Source organism: Geotrypetes seraphini, chromosome 6 (assembly GCF_902459505.1).
Source record: "Geotrypetes seraphini chromosome 6, aGeoSer1.1, whole genome shotgun sequence".
Lineage (NCBI taxonomy): Eukaryota > Metazoa > Chordata > Amphibia > Gymnophiona > Dermophiidae > Geotrypetes > Geotrypetes seraphini.
Window position 1 is genome coordinate 77,069,787 of NC_047089.1, and position 21,987 is coordinate 77,091,773.

The window sequence follows — 21,987 nt, forward strand, 5'->3', positions numbered from 1 at the left end:
CAGTTTCACTGGATCTTTTAGTGGCATTAATCTTGTGGACAGTCTCCTTCACTTGCTTGGCTCTCAGAATTAGGCTAATCATTAAGTGGAAAATTATGGGTTCTGTAAATACCAAGCTATGGTCAGAAAGTTTTCAGACTCAACTGCCAGGAAACTTTGTAGAGATGCAATGAAAAACCCACAAGCAACTTCTGAAACACAGGCTTCTCTGAAACAAAGTGGTGTAGCTATTTTTAGCATGCACAATAAGGAGATATTTGAACAAAAATAGAACCAAAACTGAACTTTATTGTCAAAACCATAAATGTTACATTTAGAGAGGAATCAACAAGGCCTATGAAGAGAAGCACAACATCCCTACTGTGAAGCATGGAGGCTGATCTCTGCTATTGGGTTTTTTTTTTTTTTTTTGAGGGGGGAGGGGGTAGTGAACTAAAGCGGCAAAGGGAATTTAGTCAAAATTGATGGCAGGATGAATGCAGCATCTTATCAGAAAATATTGAAGGAGAATGTGCATTACGGTGGATTTTATTTAAATCAATTTAAATCAGAGTAGTGAAGACGCAGGGGGGATTGCGACGATCTGCAACGTGACATAATCAGGTTCAAGGAATGGGCATCGACATGGCAGATGAGGTCCAACGTGAATAAGTGATGCATGTTGGTAACAAAAATCTCATGCACGAATACAGGATGTCTGGGGCGGTACTTGGAGAGACCTCCCAGGAAAGGGACTTGGGAATTCTGATAGACAAGTCGATGAAGCTGTCCGCGCAATGTGCTGTGGCCGCGGCGAAAAGGGCAAACAGAATGCTAGGAATGATAAAGAAGGGGATCATGAACAGATCGGAGAAGGTTATCATGCCGCTGTACTGGGCCATGGTGTACCCTCACCTGGAGTACTGCATCCAGCACTGGTCGCCGTACATGAAGAAGGACACAGTACTACTCGAAGGGAGCCAGAGAAGAGCGACTAAGATGGTTAGGGGGTTGGAGGTGCTGCGGTACAGCAAAAGATTAGAGAAACCGGGCCTCTTCTCCCTCAAACAGAGGAGATTGAGAGGGGACATGATTGAAACATTCAAGGTACTGAAGGGAATAGACTTAGTAGATAAGGGCAGGTTGTTCACCCACTCCAAGGTAGGGAGAACGAGAGGGCACTCTCTAAACTTGAAAGGGGATAGATTCCGTACGAACGTAAGGAAGTTCTTCATCACCCAGAGAGTGGTATAAAACTGGAATGCTCTTCCTGAGTCTGTTATAGGGGAAAATACCCTACAGGGATTCAAGACAAAGTTAGAAAAGTTCCTGCTAAACCAGAACGTATGCAGGTAGGGCTAGTCTCAGTTAGGGCACTGGTCTTTGACCAGAGGGCCGCCACGTGAGCGGACTACTGGGCATGATGGACCACTGGTCTGATCCAGCAACGGCAATTCTTATGTTCATTTAAATCACTCTGAATGACTTGATTTAAATCCTGGTTTTCTGCAGACTCATTCTTGCTGGTATAATCTTAATATTTACAACCAGATGTAAATAGAATAGGCTAGTTCTTGATTTTTTTTTTTTTTGTTCAAAACAATCCACTACAGAATTCCATCTAACATCTTATGGGAGCATTAGCTTGGTTCCACCCTTTCTTTTCGGAGCTGCAGCAGCAAAATGATTGTTATGGAAGTATTTAGCAGTTTCAAAGACATTAGTCTTTATTTCTGGAACATTTAAATCCATGTCTAGGAGGTGCAGTAAATGAATACTGCAACCATAAGTGATTAGCTTGATATTCTCTTCATGCTCTTCTGAATTTCTTTTCATCTTGGATACATTTGCTGCATTGTCAGTGACTAAACTGTTTACTAGACATTTGAATGTTTGTTTATATTTTATTATAGCTTTTTCTGCTACTCTATATGTATTTTGTGAGGTATCAATTGTTTCTGCAAGAAAGACATTCCCTTCTGTTGTTATACAAACACACACGACAGGATCATTATGAACATTATTCCACCCATCATCAAAACTTACCAAAACAATTAAACATTGCATGAATATACAGCCTCATGCTGTAGGGTCATGAAATGGTTAACTGTTGTTTAAAATATTGCTCTGGCCTACATAGCTGAAAACAGTGTACAATCTACTGACCTCATCTGCCTAAAATGTATGTCCCTACCTTACCACATTGTAAGCTAAATAGACAAGAGTTTGAGCCATGATGTACCCTACCCTCCTGTACATGTAACATTTAGAACTGTAAGATTTAGATAAGCAGAGAAATGAGCTAGTTTCCTATAGGACTATAAGTTGTATCCCTGAACCTATCATAAGTGCTGGCTTAAGACCAATAATAATTGTAGAAAAGTTATAGAAGTAACAAATGAAAATTGTAGTTTTTGCATAAATTAGTTTGCGTATGCTTAGTGAAAGGGGCATAAAAGTCCATGCATTTCCTGATTCTAACTCTCTAGTAGGCAGGCTGTTAACTGTACTAGAGCATGCTGTAATAAACCTCTTGTACTTTCTTCACGCCTCTGCCTTTGTGTGTCCAAGTGACCTTTCATTTGGCACCCGAACAGGGACTTGAAGGTCTTGACCACTGGTTACTCGATTGGTCACTTGTTTCTGGTCCTACGGCTGACGTGTCTGCTTAGCCGGCTGCCTTCCTTTTGGAGGGTTGGCAGACCTCAGGACGTTTGACCACTTCAACTGACTTATCTAGTCTCAGTTAAAGTACAAGAATCTGTTTCAGTTTAATTCTGTCCTGGAGTGGCCACCATCTGGTAAGTGGGAATTGATCATCCCTATCCTGTCTCTTGTCTCCTGCCTAGTAAGCCACTTGATCCGTCGCTGAAGTCGTGGGGAGGGATTCTAGGAACTGTTATTTTCTGATTGAGTAACTAAACTGAAATCTGTTGTGTTTGAGAGTGTCTGAGACGACCTTGAGGACGAAGCGAGTGCAGACCTGTTAGTACTGCGTTTCCCTAGTCCGGAGAAGGGCAGGACCAGGAATACAGGGAAGTGTTTTTGTCGTCCATTGCACAATGGGGGAATGTCAGTCTACCTGTGGGGACCCCTTGATACAATGTTAGCTAATTTTAAAAAGGGATTTGGCTCTGATTATGGGACTACACTTAACAAATCAACCCTTATTTGTCTGTGCCAGTTAGAATGGCTGACGTTTGGTGTGGGCTGGCCCCCTCTGGCTCCCTAGAAGAGGACATAACCCGTCAGGTTTTTATGCATTCGTTTGCTGTCGGTTCTTCTTCCAGTCAGCCCATTTTGCATTCCAATGGGAATACCCTTCCACTGGACAAACCTCCCAAGTAACCTGGATCTGTCTACCCCAGGGCTTTAAAAAATAGCCCCACTCTATTCAGCACCGCCCTTGCTTCAGACCTTGCCAATTTCTTCCCTTCATCTGATTCCCAAGTCCTGCAGTATTCTGGGTTCTTTATGAATTCTGTCTGTCCAAATGTATCAGTGTACTTTCAAACTCTCAGTTGTTCAAAGCAAGAGGGGGGAGTACCCCTCCTCCTCCTTTTGTGCTGATAAGGGCCATGAAGTGTTTAGCACTTCAAATGCAGTTTCTCCTGAAACCGATAAGTAGGTTTAGATTTAAAGTTTTTGGCTATGTTATAAAATGTTTATGTATATTCAGAAATGAATGTAAACAAAAAAATATGATTTCTGGTACTTATATTCCATGCTAAAAAGTTAAACCTAAGGAAATAATTCTGAAAAGACTACATCTGTAATTTGATCTCTTTGATCTTTAAGCAACTCTCTCTCCTCTGTGACATTCTGTAGGGAGGGGGAGTAAGTCTGTACTGAGACCCATGTTGGTTGTAAAAAAAAAAAATGAAAAATGTTTAAACTTGTGAGTACAGTAAAACCTTGGTTTGGGAGCATAATTTGTTCCAGATGCATGCTTGTAGTGCAGGGCACTCGTGTACAAAAATATACATACTTGTATTGCAAGCCCTTGCTCGTTTGGAACAGTCACTGTACTTCTGCAGCGTCATATAGAGGACTCATTGGCTCAGTATGTGATAATGTAGACTGTATGTACGTGTATTGCAAGACGTTGCTGGTATAGCAAGTTAAAATTTAATCATTGCTTGTCTTATAGAACACTTGCAAACCAAGTTATTTGCAGTCCAAAGTTTTATTGTATATTCCAATCTTTGTTTTGTATTTCTGTTTATAAATCATGTAAGTTTAGATATAAGAATGTAATTTTTAGGAATGCTTTTGTATGGAAGTAAATATTTTTGCCAGTCAGATGATAGTGAAGGGACTGCTGCTTTAGAGAGCGCTTGTGTCAGACTACCCTGCTTAGTGGGTGGATCCAGAGCTGAATTTTAGCTGAATTTTACAAGTCAGCTCTTTGGGGTAGGAACCTGATACAGATAGTGGGTCTGCCTTTTAAATTTTCCTGTGACCATATTTCCACTGATTCCAAGTATGCCTTCCTCATGTCATCTACCTTGGCTTTCAAATCTCCCAGGGTACCAGGTCCCTTCCTACACCCGTGTCCAGGCTGTCTGTAGTCTCCCTGTTTCTGACAATCGCAAGGCTCTGCATCTTCCTTGGTATTGTCGGATACTGTCGTATCTGAATCCCTGATTTCTCTACTATTGCCCGCCCTCTGTATGATGTCTCCAAAACTTCTGACTCAGGCCCCTGCCCTCTGGCACTTCCCCCCAAGAAGCTGAGCTGTATGCCTCACTTCTGCCCTGCGATATTCTGCTTCTTTAGTCTTGCAACATCTACACTGACTCCAAATATGCTTTCCTTACCTTGCATTCCCATAGGGCCATCTGGAAACATCGAGGTTTCATTACAGCCTCCGGCCGCCTGATCCATCATGCTCCCCTCATTCTTGACCTTGAGGCCGTTAAATTGCCCTCCCGTGTCGCGGTAATGCACTGTCGAGCCCACCGTCATGTCACTGATCTTTTCTCAAGTGACAATGCCCTTGCTGACCACACAGCCTGAGCTGCTAGCCTCTGCCCCCCTCCTTCGGCTCCTCTGTACACCATCATTCCTTTTCTGGACACCCTTACACCCCAGTACACTTCTCAGGAACAGACTTGGGCATGCACTATTTTGGGCCAGTTTGTCCTGAAAGGGGGGTGGATACACTGATACTTCAAACGCAAGCACAGCTGGTACCCTCATAGTCATTCCTCAACACCTGGCCCTCACGATTGTCAAAAGATTATGGTCCGACAGTGTTTTGTCGGTTCTAGAATAAAATCCTCAATCAGATGACTGCCACCTCTTGGACACCAACCCATTGGAACATATCCGATGCAGGTTCTGTCTGTAGACTTCACCCACATGCCCACTTCCCGTTCCTTCAGTCACCTTCTAGTCTTCACAGACACCCTGACTAGATGGGTTGAAGCCTTCCCTACTCGCACTGAACACGCCAGGGAAGTAACCCAACACTTCCTAAACGACATAATTCTGCGCTTTGGTCTCCCTGTTTCTATAGGCAGTGACAACGGCCCTGCTTTCATTGCCAATGTTGTCCAACAAACTTCTCAGGCTCTCCAAATTGAATGGAAATTACATGCTGCTTACCATCCTGAGAGCTCTAGTCAGGTCGAAAGAATGAACAGAACTCTTAAGACCCTTCTCATGAAACGAATTGAAGAAACCAATCTGTCCTGGCCTGTCCTGCTGCCCTCTGTCCTAGTTCAGATTAGATGCACCCCATCTAAACCCAATAAATTGTCCCCATTTGAGCTCATGTTCGGCCAGCCACCACCCATTGTGAACCCAGACCCTGATTCCTTTGCTACTCTGGGATCAGATATCCTCCAGTGTCAGGTCCAATCTTTAGCTAAGGCCCTTCAAGAGTTCCACAAATGGGTCCTGGAAAGGGCCCCACTATTGATAGCTACACAAGTCCATGGATACATCCCTGGAAATACAGTATGGCTAAAACTGGGAAGTCAGACCCCCCTGAAACCTAGATGGATAGGTCCTTTTACTGTCCTAATTTCTTCTCTTACAGTTGTCAAGGTGTCCGGACATGAAACTTGGTTCCACTACAACACAGATCTTCAGCTGAAGCTTTCTAAGACCTCAAAAGTTCTGAATATTTACCATTGTACTTAGCAGGTGTTCTGAATACAATTCTTTACAAGTGTTTGAGTTTAATTGACTGCCTGTGGTTCACCACTGCCTTTAGCAAGTGTCTTGAGTATAACTGTTTGAAGTTTTCTAAGTTGTGCCTGAAAGAAAAATGAGCTTCCTATGTTAGTATATATATATATATATATATATATATATATATCTGATATTTGTGTTGCCCTCCCTACCTTATGTTTCTTTCTTCTGTAATTCTTTCCTATTGTACTTAACAAGTGCCCCTAGCCCTTTTGCCTGATGTTTGTTTGCATGAAGGAGTTAAGTACAGAAAGTGTCAAACATCTGAGGGTATTTTCTGTTTCCAACCTACTGGTGATGAAGTTTAAAAGTGGGCGGAAATCTGCATTGATAATGTTGAGGGTTCACTTATCAACTAGACTCTTATTGTAGACCCCACTCGCCCGGTATCTTTGTATTGTGATACATGTGTGCTATTTGATGTTGCCCAGGGTCATAGTTTTGCCCCTAATACAGTTTTGTGTGGCTCCCTAGATTGACAGCGTTATTATACCAAATGTGCTAAGTATATATGTCTGTATAACCTGATGCCTTTAAGAACTGCCCCTATGAGGAAACCTTCACTAATGGTGGAGCCTGTCCTTTATGAGAAATTGTCTTGTGGGCCACCTACAAGAACTCTCATAAATACCCAGCCAATACCCCCTCTGCCTCCCTTACTATAGGTCCTAGCTCTGGCCCCTTGTGTACTACAGGCCACTGTAATCCCATGGTTTTCACTATCACTGACCTATATAACTGGAATGCCAATGTCCAAGTCCAGAAGGCCAGAGACCGCATGGCATTGTATATTGATGGTAAAAGGTGAGATCCAGGTACTGTTGTATATGTCTGTATTGTATCCCGCTCATGTGCTCCTGTCCATCACTCTGTGGTGTTTCCCCAGTTTTATGAAATTATGAAAGTAGATACTGATATCCTGTAATCACTAGAAATCTGTTTATACAGTTTGCTGAAACTATAGGTCAGACTCTTAATGTTAGCAATTGTTTTGTATGAGGAGGGATTGGTATGGGAGAACAGTGGCTATGGGAGGCAAAGCAGTTGGACATGTTAAACCTGACTTCACAGACTCTCACTTTTACGTCAGGTCCACGACCTTCACGATGGGCCTTGCGAACCTCCATTGTTGCTTCCCACTGTCTTCAGTGCCCTTCAGACACTGCTTAATGGAACTCCTATGAATGATGGTCAGCTCCTGATAGTTGATATTGGCTCTGTAATCTGTTTGCCTACTCTTGGTTGCCTGCTAACTGGACTGGTACATGTGTACTTTGCATGATCTGTCCCAGCTTCTTCCTGTTACTGCTGGCCGATGGTGAACACCTGGGAGCACCTGTATTCAACACCAAGGTCGCCAAAAGCGGTCTATTTCCACCAATTCCCTTAAAATAGGTGAATGGGGTGATGACTGGCCTGCAGAATGGATCTTTGCTGTTTACGGACCTGCCACATGGACCGAGGATGACACCTGGGGCTATCGGACCCCAATCTATATGCTGAACTGCATTATTCGTCTACAAGCTGTACTCGAACTAACTAATGAGACTACCCGAGCTTTGAGTACCATTGGCAGAGCGAATGCTAAAATGCGCACTGCTATCTATCAGAACTGCCTAGCTCTAGACAGAAGGTGGTGTCTGTGGTAAATTCAACCTCTCCAACAGTGATTGAGGACGATGTGGATCGTATCACCAAACTGGCTCATGTTCCTGTCCAGACTTGGCGTGACCTTACTGCAGACTGGATCTCTGGTACCTTTGGCTCCTGGTTGCCCTCTGGTTCAGCACTGAAGACCATCTTGCTGGTTGCCACCCGGTCTTCTCTGCTCCTTTGCTGCCTGCCCTATGTGGTCCCCATAGCCATAAAGCTGCTCCACTGAACTATGGACTCTGCTATCAACCGTTCCACTGCTGTATTGGCCCTTACCCTCTCCCAGTATCGTCCCTTACCCACTGGGGACCCCGACTTTCCTGACCCCTAACTTTATTTTGTCAGGCTTGGCTCCTTAGGTACACCAGCCTGAAAGGGGGGAATGTAGGATCATGAAATGGTTAACTGTTGTTTAAAATATTGCTCTGGCCTACATAGCTGAAAACAGTGTACAATCTACTGACCTCATCTGCCTAAAATGTATGTCCCTACCTTACCACATTGTAAGCTAAATAGATAAGAGTTTGAACCATGATGTACCCTACCCTCCTATACATGTAACATTTAGAACTGTAAGATTTAGATAAGCAGAGAAATGAGCTAGTTTCCTATAGGACTATAAGTTGTATCCCTGAACCTATCATAAGTGCTGGCTTAGGACCAATAATAATTGTAGAAAAGTTATAGAAGTAACAAATGAAAATTGTAGTTTTTGCATATATTAGTTTGCGTATGCTTAGTGAAAAGGGCATAAAAGTGCATGCATTTCCTGATTCTAACACTCTAGTAGGCAGGCTGTTAACTGCACTAGAGTCCAGCATGCTGTAATAAAAACCTCTTGTACTTTCTTCACGCCTCTGCCTTTGTGTGTCCAAGTGACCTTTCAATGCTACATAATTAAAAACTAATCCTTATTAGTGGGATAGGCAAGTGCTATCTCTTAGGGGAGAGGATGAGATAGTAATAATAATAACTTTATTTTGTATATCGCAATATCAGAAGCAGTTCAGAGCGGTTTAGAGAAGAAGAGTTCTTCCCTCCTGTGTGTAGTCAACTTACGTGCTCCCTGTTCAACCCCTATTAGATTAACATTGTCTTGTTTTTAATATTTTAATACTAAATGTTTTGTTTTATAAACTTTTATTTTTTATTGCTGTACACCGCTTAGAAATTTGAATAAGCGGTATAACAAACATTTTAAGAAACTTTAAACTTGAACTTGAAACTACACAGACAGCAATGTTACAGAGAATATTGTCAATTACATTGTTAGAGTAGTTGGATATGCAATAAGTAGATCAGAGATACACAAGACAGGGAGGAGTCAGAGAAATTTGTCAAAGAGATAGGTATTGATTGATTTCCTGAAGGCTTGGTAGGAGGGTATGTTAGAAATGAGGGTGGTTAGACATTTATTCCATTTGCCAGCTTGGAATGACAATGTTCTATCAAGGAATCTCTTGTAGATACAGCTCTTCAGGGAGGGGAAGGCAAACAGGTAGGTGTTACGTGTGCGGGCGGTGCCTAGAAATACAAAATGGTATGACAGGTAGATCAGGGATGAACCTGTTATGGTTTTGAAGCAAAGGCAGGCAAATTTGAAGATGATCCTTGCCTCCATTGGCAACCAGTGAAGTTTTCTGTAGAATGGGCTTACATGGTCTGACTTTTTGAGACAATAAATGAGGCGGACAGCAGTATTCTGTATGATTCTCAGATGTTTGATGGTTTTCTTATAGGATCCCAAGTATATGATATTACAGTAGTCTAAGGTGCTTAAGATTAGTGACTGAACCAGCAATCGAAAGGAGAGGAAGTCAAAATAGTGTTTGATGGTACGGAGTTTCCAGAGGGTGCAAAAGCATTTTTTAATCTGGGCATTGGTATGGTCTTCAAACGTCAGGAATCTGTCCAGGTTGACTCCTGTAGAAAGATTTATGGCGCACTAATCAGTTACATAAACAAATATGTGCCTGTTAGTGTTCTAGAGAAAACCATAAGATCTCATCCAGGTTCAGTTATCTTTGCCTACTTAACACGACACCAGACCCAGGCTAATGAGAAATACTTTTATTATGAAAATAGAAAAATATAATTCATAAGCCAGCAGCAATAACTAATTATTGATCACAATATATCCAATTACATATATGAAATTCAGTATATAATTATCACAACACTCTTGCTAGATAAATAAGTAAACTAATTCTTACACTCTATAATTCCTTATAATAATAATTCCTGATTAGCAGCAATCTATTACAGGTTATCACCAAGAGTAGCTTCACTTCTCCTTATCCCGAACCACTATAGGATTCATTTATCTAACCCCAGCTGATAAGATAATAGAATTCCGAATACTCACCATCCAATTAGGCCTTGGCACAAAATCAGGTGAAAGGGAAGACGTCCTCTACTCAGCTCTGAAGATAAAGAATTCTTTTCGTACCGGAACAAGAGTTTGTCAGCCACTGGAGAAGCTGTAACTTAAGTTGGCACCAAAGGTTTCCTTTATGTGATGGAATCCAGATCCATTTAGTCCGGTTTCTCTCTCTCAGAGAGTCACAAGCGGTAACTTTTTAGGTCTTAATTATTATAAAAGAAGTGCATGGAGAACACCTATGATAAGATGCGAGTTCACCCACATCCTAGCACAAACTAAATTATAATTAGCACCTTTTCACTTGGATCTCGTCAGATGACCTCCCTGGACCAATCCAGAAACAGAACTTAGATGAATAGCCTTTCTGTATAGAGTCTCGTACAGGCTGAGACAGAGGCGCCTTCGTTAGATAAGACCAACACAGGAGCAATTCCTCCCCTAAGATTCACACAGGCTAAACATGGAGGCATAGCTGGATGTCCTTGACTAGAATACAATTCTGGTACATAACCAGAATGCATCAGGCAGAAACAGCAAAGATGTGTTCTTCTTTCTCTTCTTGCTAGGTTCAAGCTGGAATGATTTCTTGCAACAATGGTTCAGGCTTGATGATGTCAGAGAGGCCTAACCTTCAGGTGCAAATAAGGAAACACCCCTACACTCCTAGGATTTTGATGGTAGAATTGATTGGGTAGGTTAGCCCGTTTAATTTCAGAGGTATTCATTAGTTTGTGGTTGGGACTTGCCAGGAAAAGCTTAGTTTTTTCTGGGTTTAATTTTAGTTTGAATTGAGTGGTCCATTATTCTACCTTGGTGAGAATGGAGGAAGTGAGTTATTCAATCTCTTGAGTCAGTGAGGTTATGGGGATGATTGTAATGTCATCTGCATAAATGTATGATTTCAGTTTTAAATCGGATAGCATATGACCCAATGTAGTAGATGCTGTGGATGGGCAGACTGGATGGGCCATGTGGCCTTTATCTTACATTATGTTTGTATGTTTCTATTTCATGATGAATAACTTTTGGACTATAATATATCTTAGATTTTTCCTCAAAAAGGCATTTAATTTAAAAAAATCTGATTTAAATCCAATTTAAACAAATCTGATAAAATTTTTTTTAAAAAAAATTTTTTATCCACCCTATTTTGCATTCATCAGCCAGGAAGCTGCCCATGGAGTGCACTTGGACTTTCTAGCATAATAAAGATCTTTAACTATAAGGTCAAGTTGATCCTTAAGTGGCTGCAGCAGAAAAAAAAATTGTAGGTTCTGGAGTGGCTGTCACAGTCTCCTGAGTTCATCATTGAGCCACTTTGGGGAGAACTCAGATAGGTCATGCTAGACAGTGAAAGAATTTACAGGATCTGGAGGTTTTTTGGTAAAAAAAATGGGCAGCTTTACCACATGCTGCCTTAATCATAATTATAGCCTCATACATAACTAGCAGAATAGACTGCAAGCCATGGCTAATGCAAAAAGGGGCAATGCACAATATTAAAAACTAAGGGTATGCAAACTTTTGAACATGGCCGTTTTATTATTTCAATTATTGCTAGTTTTTAATCATTGTGCCATTCTGTGATGCATTATAGTTTAATTTGAAATACATTAAAAGTGAAAGAAATGTGTTTTGTCTAATTATTCGTATTTCTACAAGTGGAATACAGCTTAGACAAATTCTGCCAGGGGTATGCAAACTTATGAGCACAACTGTAGCTATTTATATTAGGACTGCAGGAAGATTAAAAATTTTAATTGAGATTGATGATGTGTGTTGGTAATTAATCACAATTAATATGTAAGACATTTTTTTTTAAAGAAAATACAAACATACAAAAATTCCAGAAATCAAGCATTGTTTATCTGTAGTTCCTCTTTCTTTCATCTACTATCTAGTCCCCCATTTCCTCTCTCTGTACTCATCCACTCAGCTCTATCCTGGTCTCGCCTTTCTCTTGCCTCCAGGCCAGTGTGTCTCCTCTTTTCTTTTCCCTACTCACCCTTCATATTCAGTATTACTCGCCATACCTCTGTGTATCCAGTTCCCCCTTCTTGTCCTCAATCCCATCAATGGATCTTTCTGTTCCTTCCCCACCCTATCCCCAAGTTCAGCATCTCTTTCCTTGACCTCCAATTTATCATCTCTTGCCATCTGTGCTCTCCCCACCCCGAGTCCTGGGCTTCTCTTCCATCCCCTCAATGCAGTGTCTCACTCCCTCCTTGCCCTAAGTCCAGTGCTTCTTTTTCTGTCCTTGCTCCCCCATATATCAGCGCTCTCTCTCTCTCTCTCTCCTTGTTCCTTTCAAGGTAGCAACTCTCTCCCTCCAACCTGCATCTGCCCTCTTTCTTTGCCCTTCCCTTCCATCAAGCATCTGCCCTTTCTCTCTCTATACCTTCCATCCAGTGTCTGCTTTTGGTATACCACTGCCCCACCACATGCTCTAGCATCTGTCTCCTTCCCTTCCATCTCTGCCTCATCCCCCACGTTCTGGCATCTGTTTCTCCTCTAATTTTCTTCCTTTTTTCCCTTCCAACAACACCCCATGGTCTGACATCTCTGTCTCATTCCCTTCCATCTCTCTCTCCCTCTGGATTTGGCATCTCTCCTTTGCTTCCATTCCCTTCCCTGTGGTTTGGCATCTATCTCTTTTCTCCCTTCCCTTGCCCTCCCTTTCCTGGTCTTCCTTTCTTACCCCTTTCCAATTTGGTAGCTTTCTCCTTTACCCCTCCCCCCCACTGGGTGACATTTTTCTCCCTCTCTTCCTGTGGAATTGGTTTGTTGTGATATATGCATCACAGATATTGTATTGTTTGGTGACTTACGAGATAGCTGATAGAGAGGGAGGGTGAACAGTCTTTATAGATTGACTTACCATGATAACCCAAATTTCTAATCTCTGTTTATATTCGAGTCAATCTTTTTCCCCCTTTTTGGAGGGAAAAAAGGATACCTCAGTTTATATTCAGACCAGTTTATATTTGAGCATATACAGTAATAGCTTATACCGTGTTTCCCAGAAAATAAGACCTACCCCCCAAATAAGCCCTAGCATGATTTCTAAAGATGCTCCTAATATAAGCCCTACCACAAAAATAAGTCCTAGTTAAAATCAACCCTGCAGCCCCCCTGAATGTCCCTGATACTCCCTGACTCAATCCCTAGTTTAAAAAAAATCCAGGCTTCCACTATTTCTGGGTCGCTGCCCACCATCAGCAGTAGGAGGGGAAGATAAATACATACCGCTGCTCCGAGGCCTCCTAAAGCAGCAATGGCGGCAGCGCTCTGAACGGACTGCTTTGCGGCCTTTCCCGCCGGGACCAGACCTTCCCTCTGCAGCATCTTTCTATCCCTCCCTCCCATCCCCCTGTGCAGCAGAACCCCACCGACCTTTCCACTGTGAGACTGACATACCTCCGAGGCATCCAAAAACAGCAGTGCTCTGAATGGGCTGCTTCTCAGCCTTACCCGCTAGGGCCTTCCCTCTGCCACGTCACTGATGACATTAGTGATGCAGCAGAAGGAAAACCCCTGTGGGGAAGGCCACGAAGCAGCCTTTTCAGAACGCTGTTGCCGCCACTATTTTTGGATGCCTCGGAGGTATGTCAGTCTCGCAGTGAGAGGGTCGGTGGGGTTCTGCGGAGAATATTCTGATAGAAACTAATGAAAAATTCTATTAAAGTGCTCTTTGACAATAAAACAGTTCGTATGGGTAGGTAGCATCTGCTCAAAAGTTCTTGGATTCACATCTTCACTTCTTCTTTATATGAAATAGTGTTGGAGATATCCATTAATTAAATGCTTGGATTATTCTGTGTTTTATATGTAAAATGAAAAGTGCTGGTCAATATCACTAGAAAGCTGTCTGAATCAATTCGGAAAGATAGAGCATCAGAACTCAAAATTAACCCTTCCTGACTTCTTTATTGCCCTTCTAGAATATGGTTGCTGGTTTTTTTTAATATACAATTTAAAGAGATTGAACAACATTTGTTTGATTTTATGTCACATTTTTATTAACATGCAGAATTTTTCATGGATAATAACTTACATTTTTGTCTTCTACTGCTTTCACAAGCCTAGTATATAAACGGAAAGATTGAGGTAGAAGAAAAGAAAGTTGTAAAGTTATGGGGTGACAGAAGTCTTAATATTTATGCTTGTATGTGAGCCATAAAAACAGAAAATTTGAGAATGCAATGCATTTTTAAAGAGAGCTTATTTCTAAACAGAATAAATCTTATTCTAAATGTAGTTTATGTGATTGACACCATTTGATACTAAGTGCTCACATTTCCAGTCACTTTTAAATAATATGTAACTTTTATTGTGATTCATCTTTTTAAAACGGCTGCAAGTAAAACATTTTATTTCCAGGAAATGTGATTGTCACATTTCAGAGCTGTGTGTGCGCTGCGTGGCTTCAGTATTCTCATATTTGTTTTGGCATATGGAATGCTGGCTCCTTGTGGAATGAACATATTGAGGATATTGAGGATATTCTGGATTTATTTTTACAGTTATGTATCCATTTTAATGGGTACAGTACTGTTGAAAGAGGAAAATTATACATTTTTTGCGCATAGGCCATAAAACTCCTTTTCTCTTTTGGCACAAAATTAGAATCATCCAGTAGCACCTTCATTTTCCTGTATTTTTTTTTTCCTTTATTTATATTTTGAACATATTATCAAGAATAAACTTCTTGTATAGAATATGATTGAGTCAACATAATATAAACAATTGAAGTAACATCTATATGACAAAATTACTATTTACTCAATCAAGATTAAAGTCCCAATATTGAGATCCAAGATGTTCCTGAGTGAGAAACTATTAAAAGGAAAAAGAATAAATTCAAATTACAAATTAGGCGGTCAGATGAGAGTGGATCAAGAATAAATTATACATTGAGATTTTCTTAATCCCCTTCAAGGCCCCTCCTGGAGAGAAATCCTGTCAGCTGAGAGGGTTCAAAGAAAATATAATTGCAAGATTTATACTTTACAATGCATTTGCAAGGATATTGTAAAAGAAATGATGCCCCCATTGCAGCGACCCCAGGCTTAAGAAGCAAAAATTCCTTCCTTCGTTTCTGAGATTCCCTTGTCACATCCGGAAATATTTGAACTTTATATCCAAGAAATTCTGCTCCTGGCTACGTCAAAGACATTTTCCTGTATTTGTAAGAGTTTTCCCCTAAGCACCATTGTCCAGTCTGGGATTCACAGTATGAGCTGTAAGACAATCTGGGCAGATTCTGTATAGGATGCCAGTCTTAGCAGCCACCTAAGAAGCGGCTCAGAATCATACACTGGCATCCTATATAGAATCGCGTCTGCTCTAACGGACAGACATCTAACCCCACCTAACCACCCCGATTCTCTAACAGGTGCGCCTATCACAGGCACCGGTTAGAGAATCGTGCCTGTATGATTGAGGGATTCCTTGCCATCAGCTGATCATGGCTAGGAAACTCCCTGCTGTGATCAGTTGAGCGGCTGTGGCAGGGGACCTCCCACAAGTCCCTATGAAAATGGCAGGAGGAAGGTCCACTCCCTCCTGCTACTGAACCCCTAACCCCCCACCTGAAACAGCTGGGCAGGAGGAATGCTCATTTCCTCCTGTCCTGACCCCCCCTCCCCGAAGCAGCCAGGCAGGAGGAATGCCCACTTCCTCCTGCCCTTGAACCCCTGCCCCCCCGAAACAGCTGGCCCGGCTGCTTTGGGGGGTGGGGTTCAGGGGCAGGAGGGAGAGGGCATTCCTCCTGCCTGACTGCTTCGTGGGGGGGTGGGAGGGTTCGGGGGCAGGATTTTAAAACAAATTGTGTTTCTGTTCCTATTGGTGCATGAGCTAGTTTTCGCTCAGGCACAGACAGGAAAGGTGACATATAGCAGTGAGCTGTGGACTATTGTAATGATTTTAACATGTTAGTAATTTGCATTCTCATTGTTTATAGCGGTGGTATTTTTGGATTGCTAATTTTGCAGTTGACGTCCATTGAGTTGTCTCTACTGCAAAGCTTTCTGCATTTTTTCCAAGACGTAGAGCAAAGGTGTTTAATTTCAGAGAAACTTACCTTCCCTTTAACAAAACCGTAGCAGTAATGGCTCCACGCTCATAGAATTTCTATGAGCATCAGAGCTGGTACTGCTGTGGCCAGCGCTAAAAACCACGCTACGATTTTGTAAAGGGTAGGGGTGGGTTAATGCCTTTTGCTTTGCTTTCCCAATCAGGTTGGTTTCTTCTACATATAATTGTAAAGAGTGGGGAGAACCAAATTAGAAATTAGTTTGGTAACCTTACACTGTTTAAGCCAAAGACATTCAGATTTTCATCTGAATGATTTAGAGACACCACAGAAAAAGATTAAAGGAATTATATAAAGGTTTTTGGGTTTTTCTTTTTTAATTCTCTATATAAAATAAACCATTCATTTTCTTTTAACAGGTACCTTTCAGATGAAGGAATTGAAGCTTGCAGAAATTCTTCTGACAAAGTCACTCTAAGTAACATTATCCCGATTGCCCTCAATGTACGTTATAATTGTAAAATGTTCTGTAAAATATTTAATTTTATCATAAGAGATTTTTTTTTTCTGCCTATAAAACCTGTTTGTGGATAGAGTTTTGACAGCAATATACTGTACAGTCAAGTTCTTTTCATTTTTATTTATTGCATCTTGTAATATTTGGTTTACTTGATATATCCATTTTAAAGTACATGATATATCCATGTAGAAGAGTCAGCTTTTATACGATTAAATAATTTTTGCTAGATTTTTCAATAACATTTTACTTTGCAAAATATATTTTGTAAGTTTTCTGGATTTAAAACTTTGCATATTTGGATATGCTTCTGTACAGTATACAGTATTCATCCCATTTTGCTTAGTAAGATTAATTTCCCAATATTATAATGAATACTAAAGATATGGATAGTGTAGCTCCTGACTAACAGATCCTGCTTTAAAATTCAAATTAAATAACAAATTGCCTATTACATTCTGGAATGTTGTACTGTATTCATTTTAAAACAGTGCATAGGGAATTATCCTGAGCATTGCCTCTCTTAGCTCATCAGTTAAACTGACATAACTCAGTGGGGATCTAAAAGAGGTAGTTTTTGTGAAATGTGTTGGTGGTCTCTGTCCAGTTCCCAGTGAACAAATGTTGCTATTCTTAAAACCACTATTATAGTTTGGAATTCATTGGCACAGTTGTTGGTAATTTCAGCAGAGGTCACAGATTGCACAGACATGCTTAATGAATTACTCTTTCATGCATAGAGTTGCTTCTTCCATGGCAGAGCTGAGACATACTAACAGGGACATACTTCTGTCTCCTATTCTATAATTCTTTTCTGGAAAAATGGTGGACTTGGGTTTCTAGTGCTGCTTGTCTGTCATCAGTCATGAACAATACATTGCATAAAAATAAAACTACATGTGTGTATTATGACTAACCCCCTTTTTAGCACCAGCCGCGGTGGTAACAGCTCCGATGTTCACAGGAATTCTATGAGCGTCAGAGCTGTTACCGCCATGGCCGTCATTAAAAACTGCCCTACGATTTTGTAAGGGGGGGATGGTAAAATCTTTAAAAGCAGTTTTTCTTTAATATTTCAGTTATTATTTTTTAGAGATTGACTTGGGGGGTAGTATCATAATGAGATGAATGAGAAGATTAAGAAAAAATTTGTTTTTTTAAAAAAGCAGCATGAAATAGACCCCAGAATTATTGTCCAAATGCTCATGCACAAGCAGGTACAAATATGTGCGTGTACTTTATTATATATGTCCCAGGCAATCGGCTAACTCCAATATGGAAAAAAATAATTGCAAGATGCTGAGAACATAGAACTTATCTTTATTCACTAATCTTGCCCAACATGGTTATGTTTTTGCCTGAAACTTCTTCAGGGACATATAAGATACCAATTGATTCTAAAATATAACTCTGATTAACTGGTAAAATCAATGTCTTAAACCTGAGCTGATTTTACCAGTTGGTCAGAGTTGGATTTTAGAATTAATTGGTATCTTATATGCCCCTGAAGCAGCCCCAGGTGAAACATGATCATGTCAGGCACCTGTTTTTAGCAACCTGGAGCAAGATAATAAAGATAACAGCAAGCTGATAGGAAGGTAAAACTTATCATTTTTTCCACTTTATTATGCATGTGTAGTTCAACTCTGCCTCTGTTCTTCTTAAACTATGACTGTGGGAACAGCTGCTTGGAAGTAATGAAAAATTAGGTGCTGTCTTTCAGTTTGCCTACTTTTTACCTGTTTGTATCTCTGTGTAATTTTGTCATTCTTTGCTTTCATGCAGACAGTGCTTTATAAAATGATCTCTTGATTATATATTAATGTGATCTGCATTGACACTTACCTCCCTCTTCCTGAGAGGTGCATCTCATTGTGTATATAGAAACATAGAAACATGATGGCAGATAAAGGCCAAATAGCCCATCTAGTCTGCCCATCCATAGTAACCATTATTTCTTCCTCTCTCTAAGAGATCTTATGTGCCTATCCCAGGCTGTCTTGAATTTAGACACAGTCACAGTATGTAAGCTAAATATGCAGGATGCAAGGTACTCAGTTAATATCATTAAACAAGTTGTTAGATAACTAATAACTCAATAATTTTTTTTTTTTTTTTAACAAAGCAGTTGAATAATCATGCTTTGGAATAACAATGTAAAACTAATATCAGAAAACTTTAGGCCAAAGCTTGTACAAATCTATAGATCAAACAGAGAAACATTTAGTTGTTGCAGGTTTCCGGATCTCGCTGCGTCTTTGTCAGGTAGAAACTGACGTTTCAACCATCATGCTGTGGCTTTCTTCAGGTATGCTCTGAAGTCTGCAGTGTGACTTTTGAAATAGTGAGTTCACTGACCTGATTGGGAACAGGGCAGTCCACCAATTTTGATTTTGGCGGGAAAGTCAGTTGGTCAGAAACCCCTGAGAAATCAGAGAAACATTTCTTCAAAAATATTTCTAAAATTCAAATGTGTGTGTAATGAAATAACAAGCCTCTCATATACACAGAATCAGTAAAAACCCACCCAAACCTTAACATAGTTTCAAAATACTTTGCAATTGTTTAAACATTTAGGGCTACTTTTACTAAGCTGCCTTAGAGGTTTCCACTATGACCCAGAGTGCTAAATGCTCCAACGCACATATGAATTCTGAGCATTGGAACAGCATTGGAGCGTTTAGCGCTCTGAGCCATGGCTTAGTAAAACCCAGCGTTATTGTGACCTTTGAAAATACATTAGGAAATTCGCTTAGCAAACGCTTTGTGCCATGTCTTATTTTTTGCCAAAATTTAATTGCAACTTTATCTTCTTCACTAAAAGCTCTTTTGCTAAAATGGATATTAATGGCCATTTCTTAACTGAAGCCATTTTGAAAACAGGGATCACCTATTTTCTTTACAGCATCTTGCAGTAACAGGTCTGTCAATAATATTTTCTTCCAGTGTAATAAGAATGGTGTACAGAAAGTTGTGAATCACAGCTTTTGAAACCTCCTCCTTCTCCCAGGAGTCTGCTGCTACTTTCAGTTTCTCTTTCTGTAGGCATTAAAGGTGTCTTCTGATCTGCTCTGTTTATTTCTTTTTTATTTAGTGATATTTTTGCAGGTTTTTTGCTCTAGTCGTGGCCTTTTTTGTGGAATCAGAGATCTCTTTTGATAAAGGTCTACTCTGCCTGCGTGGAGAGGAACATAAGAATTGCTGCTGCTGGGTCAGACCAGTGGTCCATCGTGCCCAGCAGTCCGCTCACGCGGTGGCCCTTAAGTCAAAGACCAGTGCCCTATTTGAGTCTAGCCTTACTTGAGTATGTTCTGTTCCATTAGGAACTTATCCAACCTTGTCTTGAATCTCTGGCAGGTGTATCCTTCGGGAACCTGTTTTCAGCCAGCTTGCTGAGAATTACTGGAGCCCAAGGTCCGTTCCCTTGATGTTTGCTCACCCCTTTGACTTGGTCAAGGGCTGGAGTGCAGGCTTTTAAGGCACTAATAACGTTCTTTCAGGACTTTCATGGTGCCGACTGCATTTTGTCTCCTTTTCCCTTTTTCGTGAGAGGTAGGAGGGGAGGGCGGGTCTGTGGAGGTCCATCTGGCAGTACAAAGATCCAAGCAAAGTGCTGAGTGACTGGAAGCAGGGGCCTTTCCTAGAACAGCTACACCTGAAAGGAGGTGAAACAGGCAGCAGCACCATTTTCCCTCACATGGTCTGTGAGTAAGGCTGTGACAGCTTGTGGGAAAAATCAGGGAGGGGGAGGGTATCTTCAAAAGCTGGTTTTATTTATTTATTAACTTTTCAAATCTTATACACAAGATAACCTCCTGTTACAGAAAATCAGAGCATTAATATTAGAAATACAAATAAATTTTCTCCCAAACTCAAGGGAAATTTTTTTTAGATTAAATATCATAATTCAATTTACCAAAGGTATTTCTTTCAACATTCAAACATATATAATTTCCATTATTTAATTTACCAAAATGGTAAATTCAATAGATTTCTTGAGTTGGAAATTAAATCTTAAACATTATTTTAAGCTCTTATTTGACATCAATGAGGTGGAGAAACACAAAAGAAAAAGATAAGGAGCTCTAACTTATTAAACAACATTGTAAAGGAAAAAGGCTTAATGTGGTTACAAAACCCGGCACATATTTTTTTACTGCAGCCTATATGATTTTCTTCATGTCCAGGAAGCTATGAAGTTGTTCCGGTACAAAGAATGTATATTTAATACCAGTAAATCGAATAATACATTTGCATGGGTAGCTTAGTAGAAATGTGGCACTCATTTTTCTTACTTCTTCCCTCATACTAAAAAAAGTTTTCTCCATTCTTGAGTTGACTTGACAACATCCAGGAAAACCCAGATCCTTTGAGCGAAGAATAGAGTATGTAAGTGATGAAAAAAGATTCTCATTAGGGAATTTAAATCCTGCTCAAATACGAATGATATTAGCAAAGTCCCTCTATATTTGATGGCCTCTTGTGAACTCTCCAATATCTCTATTATATTATTAGTCAAATGATTGTGGTTGTAGTTTATCAGCAAAACAACAAACCAACAGACACTGCAGTGAAGATACAAAGCAAAAAACCAAGGTAAAACTGCAGGGAAATGTACAGGATGTAGAAGTTTATTAGAAACAAAAAAATCATAAAAGCTGTTAATTTATCACCATTGGGTAATTTGAATCTCCCTAGTATATAGTGTAGTTTACAAATATATAAAACAAATACATAAGCTATAATCATGGTGTCCAAAAGACTGGTCCCAATATGTGTGTGGACCGGACCCAACATGGTCTGTGTTTCGAAGAAACCCTTCATCCTCAGGGGTCTTAAATGTTGATACTTGAAGTATCAGGAAACCAGATTGGATAAAATAAACAAAATCACAAATGAACAGACGTAAAAATCTCCTATCTAAAGTGCTGTTATAATTTTCTAATTGTTCGATCTTACTTTGAAGAAACACCCTTTCTTTAACGAAGGAGCCTGAGAGTTTCTGTATAGAGGCAATGTCAACATCAATTTGACTGAATTTAGCATTTGTTTCAGTTTGGATATTGTGCACTGAGGTTGATAGCATATCTATTTTGGCTAATATAGCTGAAGCATCACCTGCACACTTTGTAGCGGCCACCTCTAGCTTCTGTAGGACTCGCCTAACGGTTTCCAAGGTGACCTGGGAAATGCAGGTCTCTTCTACCATCTGTGCTGGAG

The 21,987-nt window shown here is 40.4% G+C and overlaps 1 protein-coding gene across 2 annotated transcripts in view; it reads left to right on the forward strand.

Annotated features, from left to right (window-relative positions):
• The window catches only part of TDRD3 (tudor domain containing 3), a 308,084-nt gene that overhangs the window by 32,864 nt on the left and 253,233 nt on the right, over nt 1-21,987 (forward strand). For both annotated transcript variants that reach the window (XM_033948249.1, XM_033948250.1), the window contains exon 2: nt 16,670-16,754. In XM_033948249.1, the coding sequence (XP_033804140.1) occupies nt 16,670-16,754 (85 nt within the window). The remainder of the gene's footprint in view (nt 1-16,669; nt 16,755-21,987) is intronic.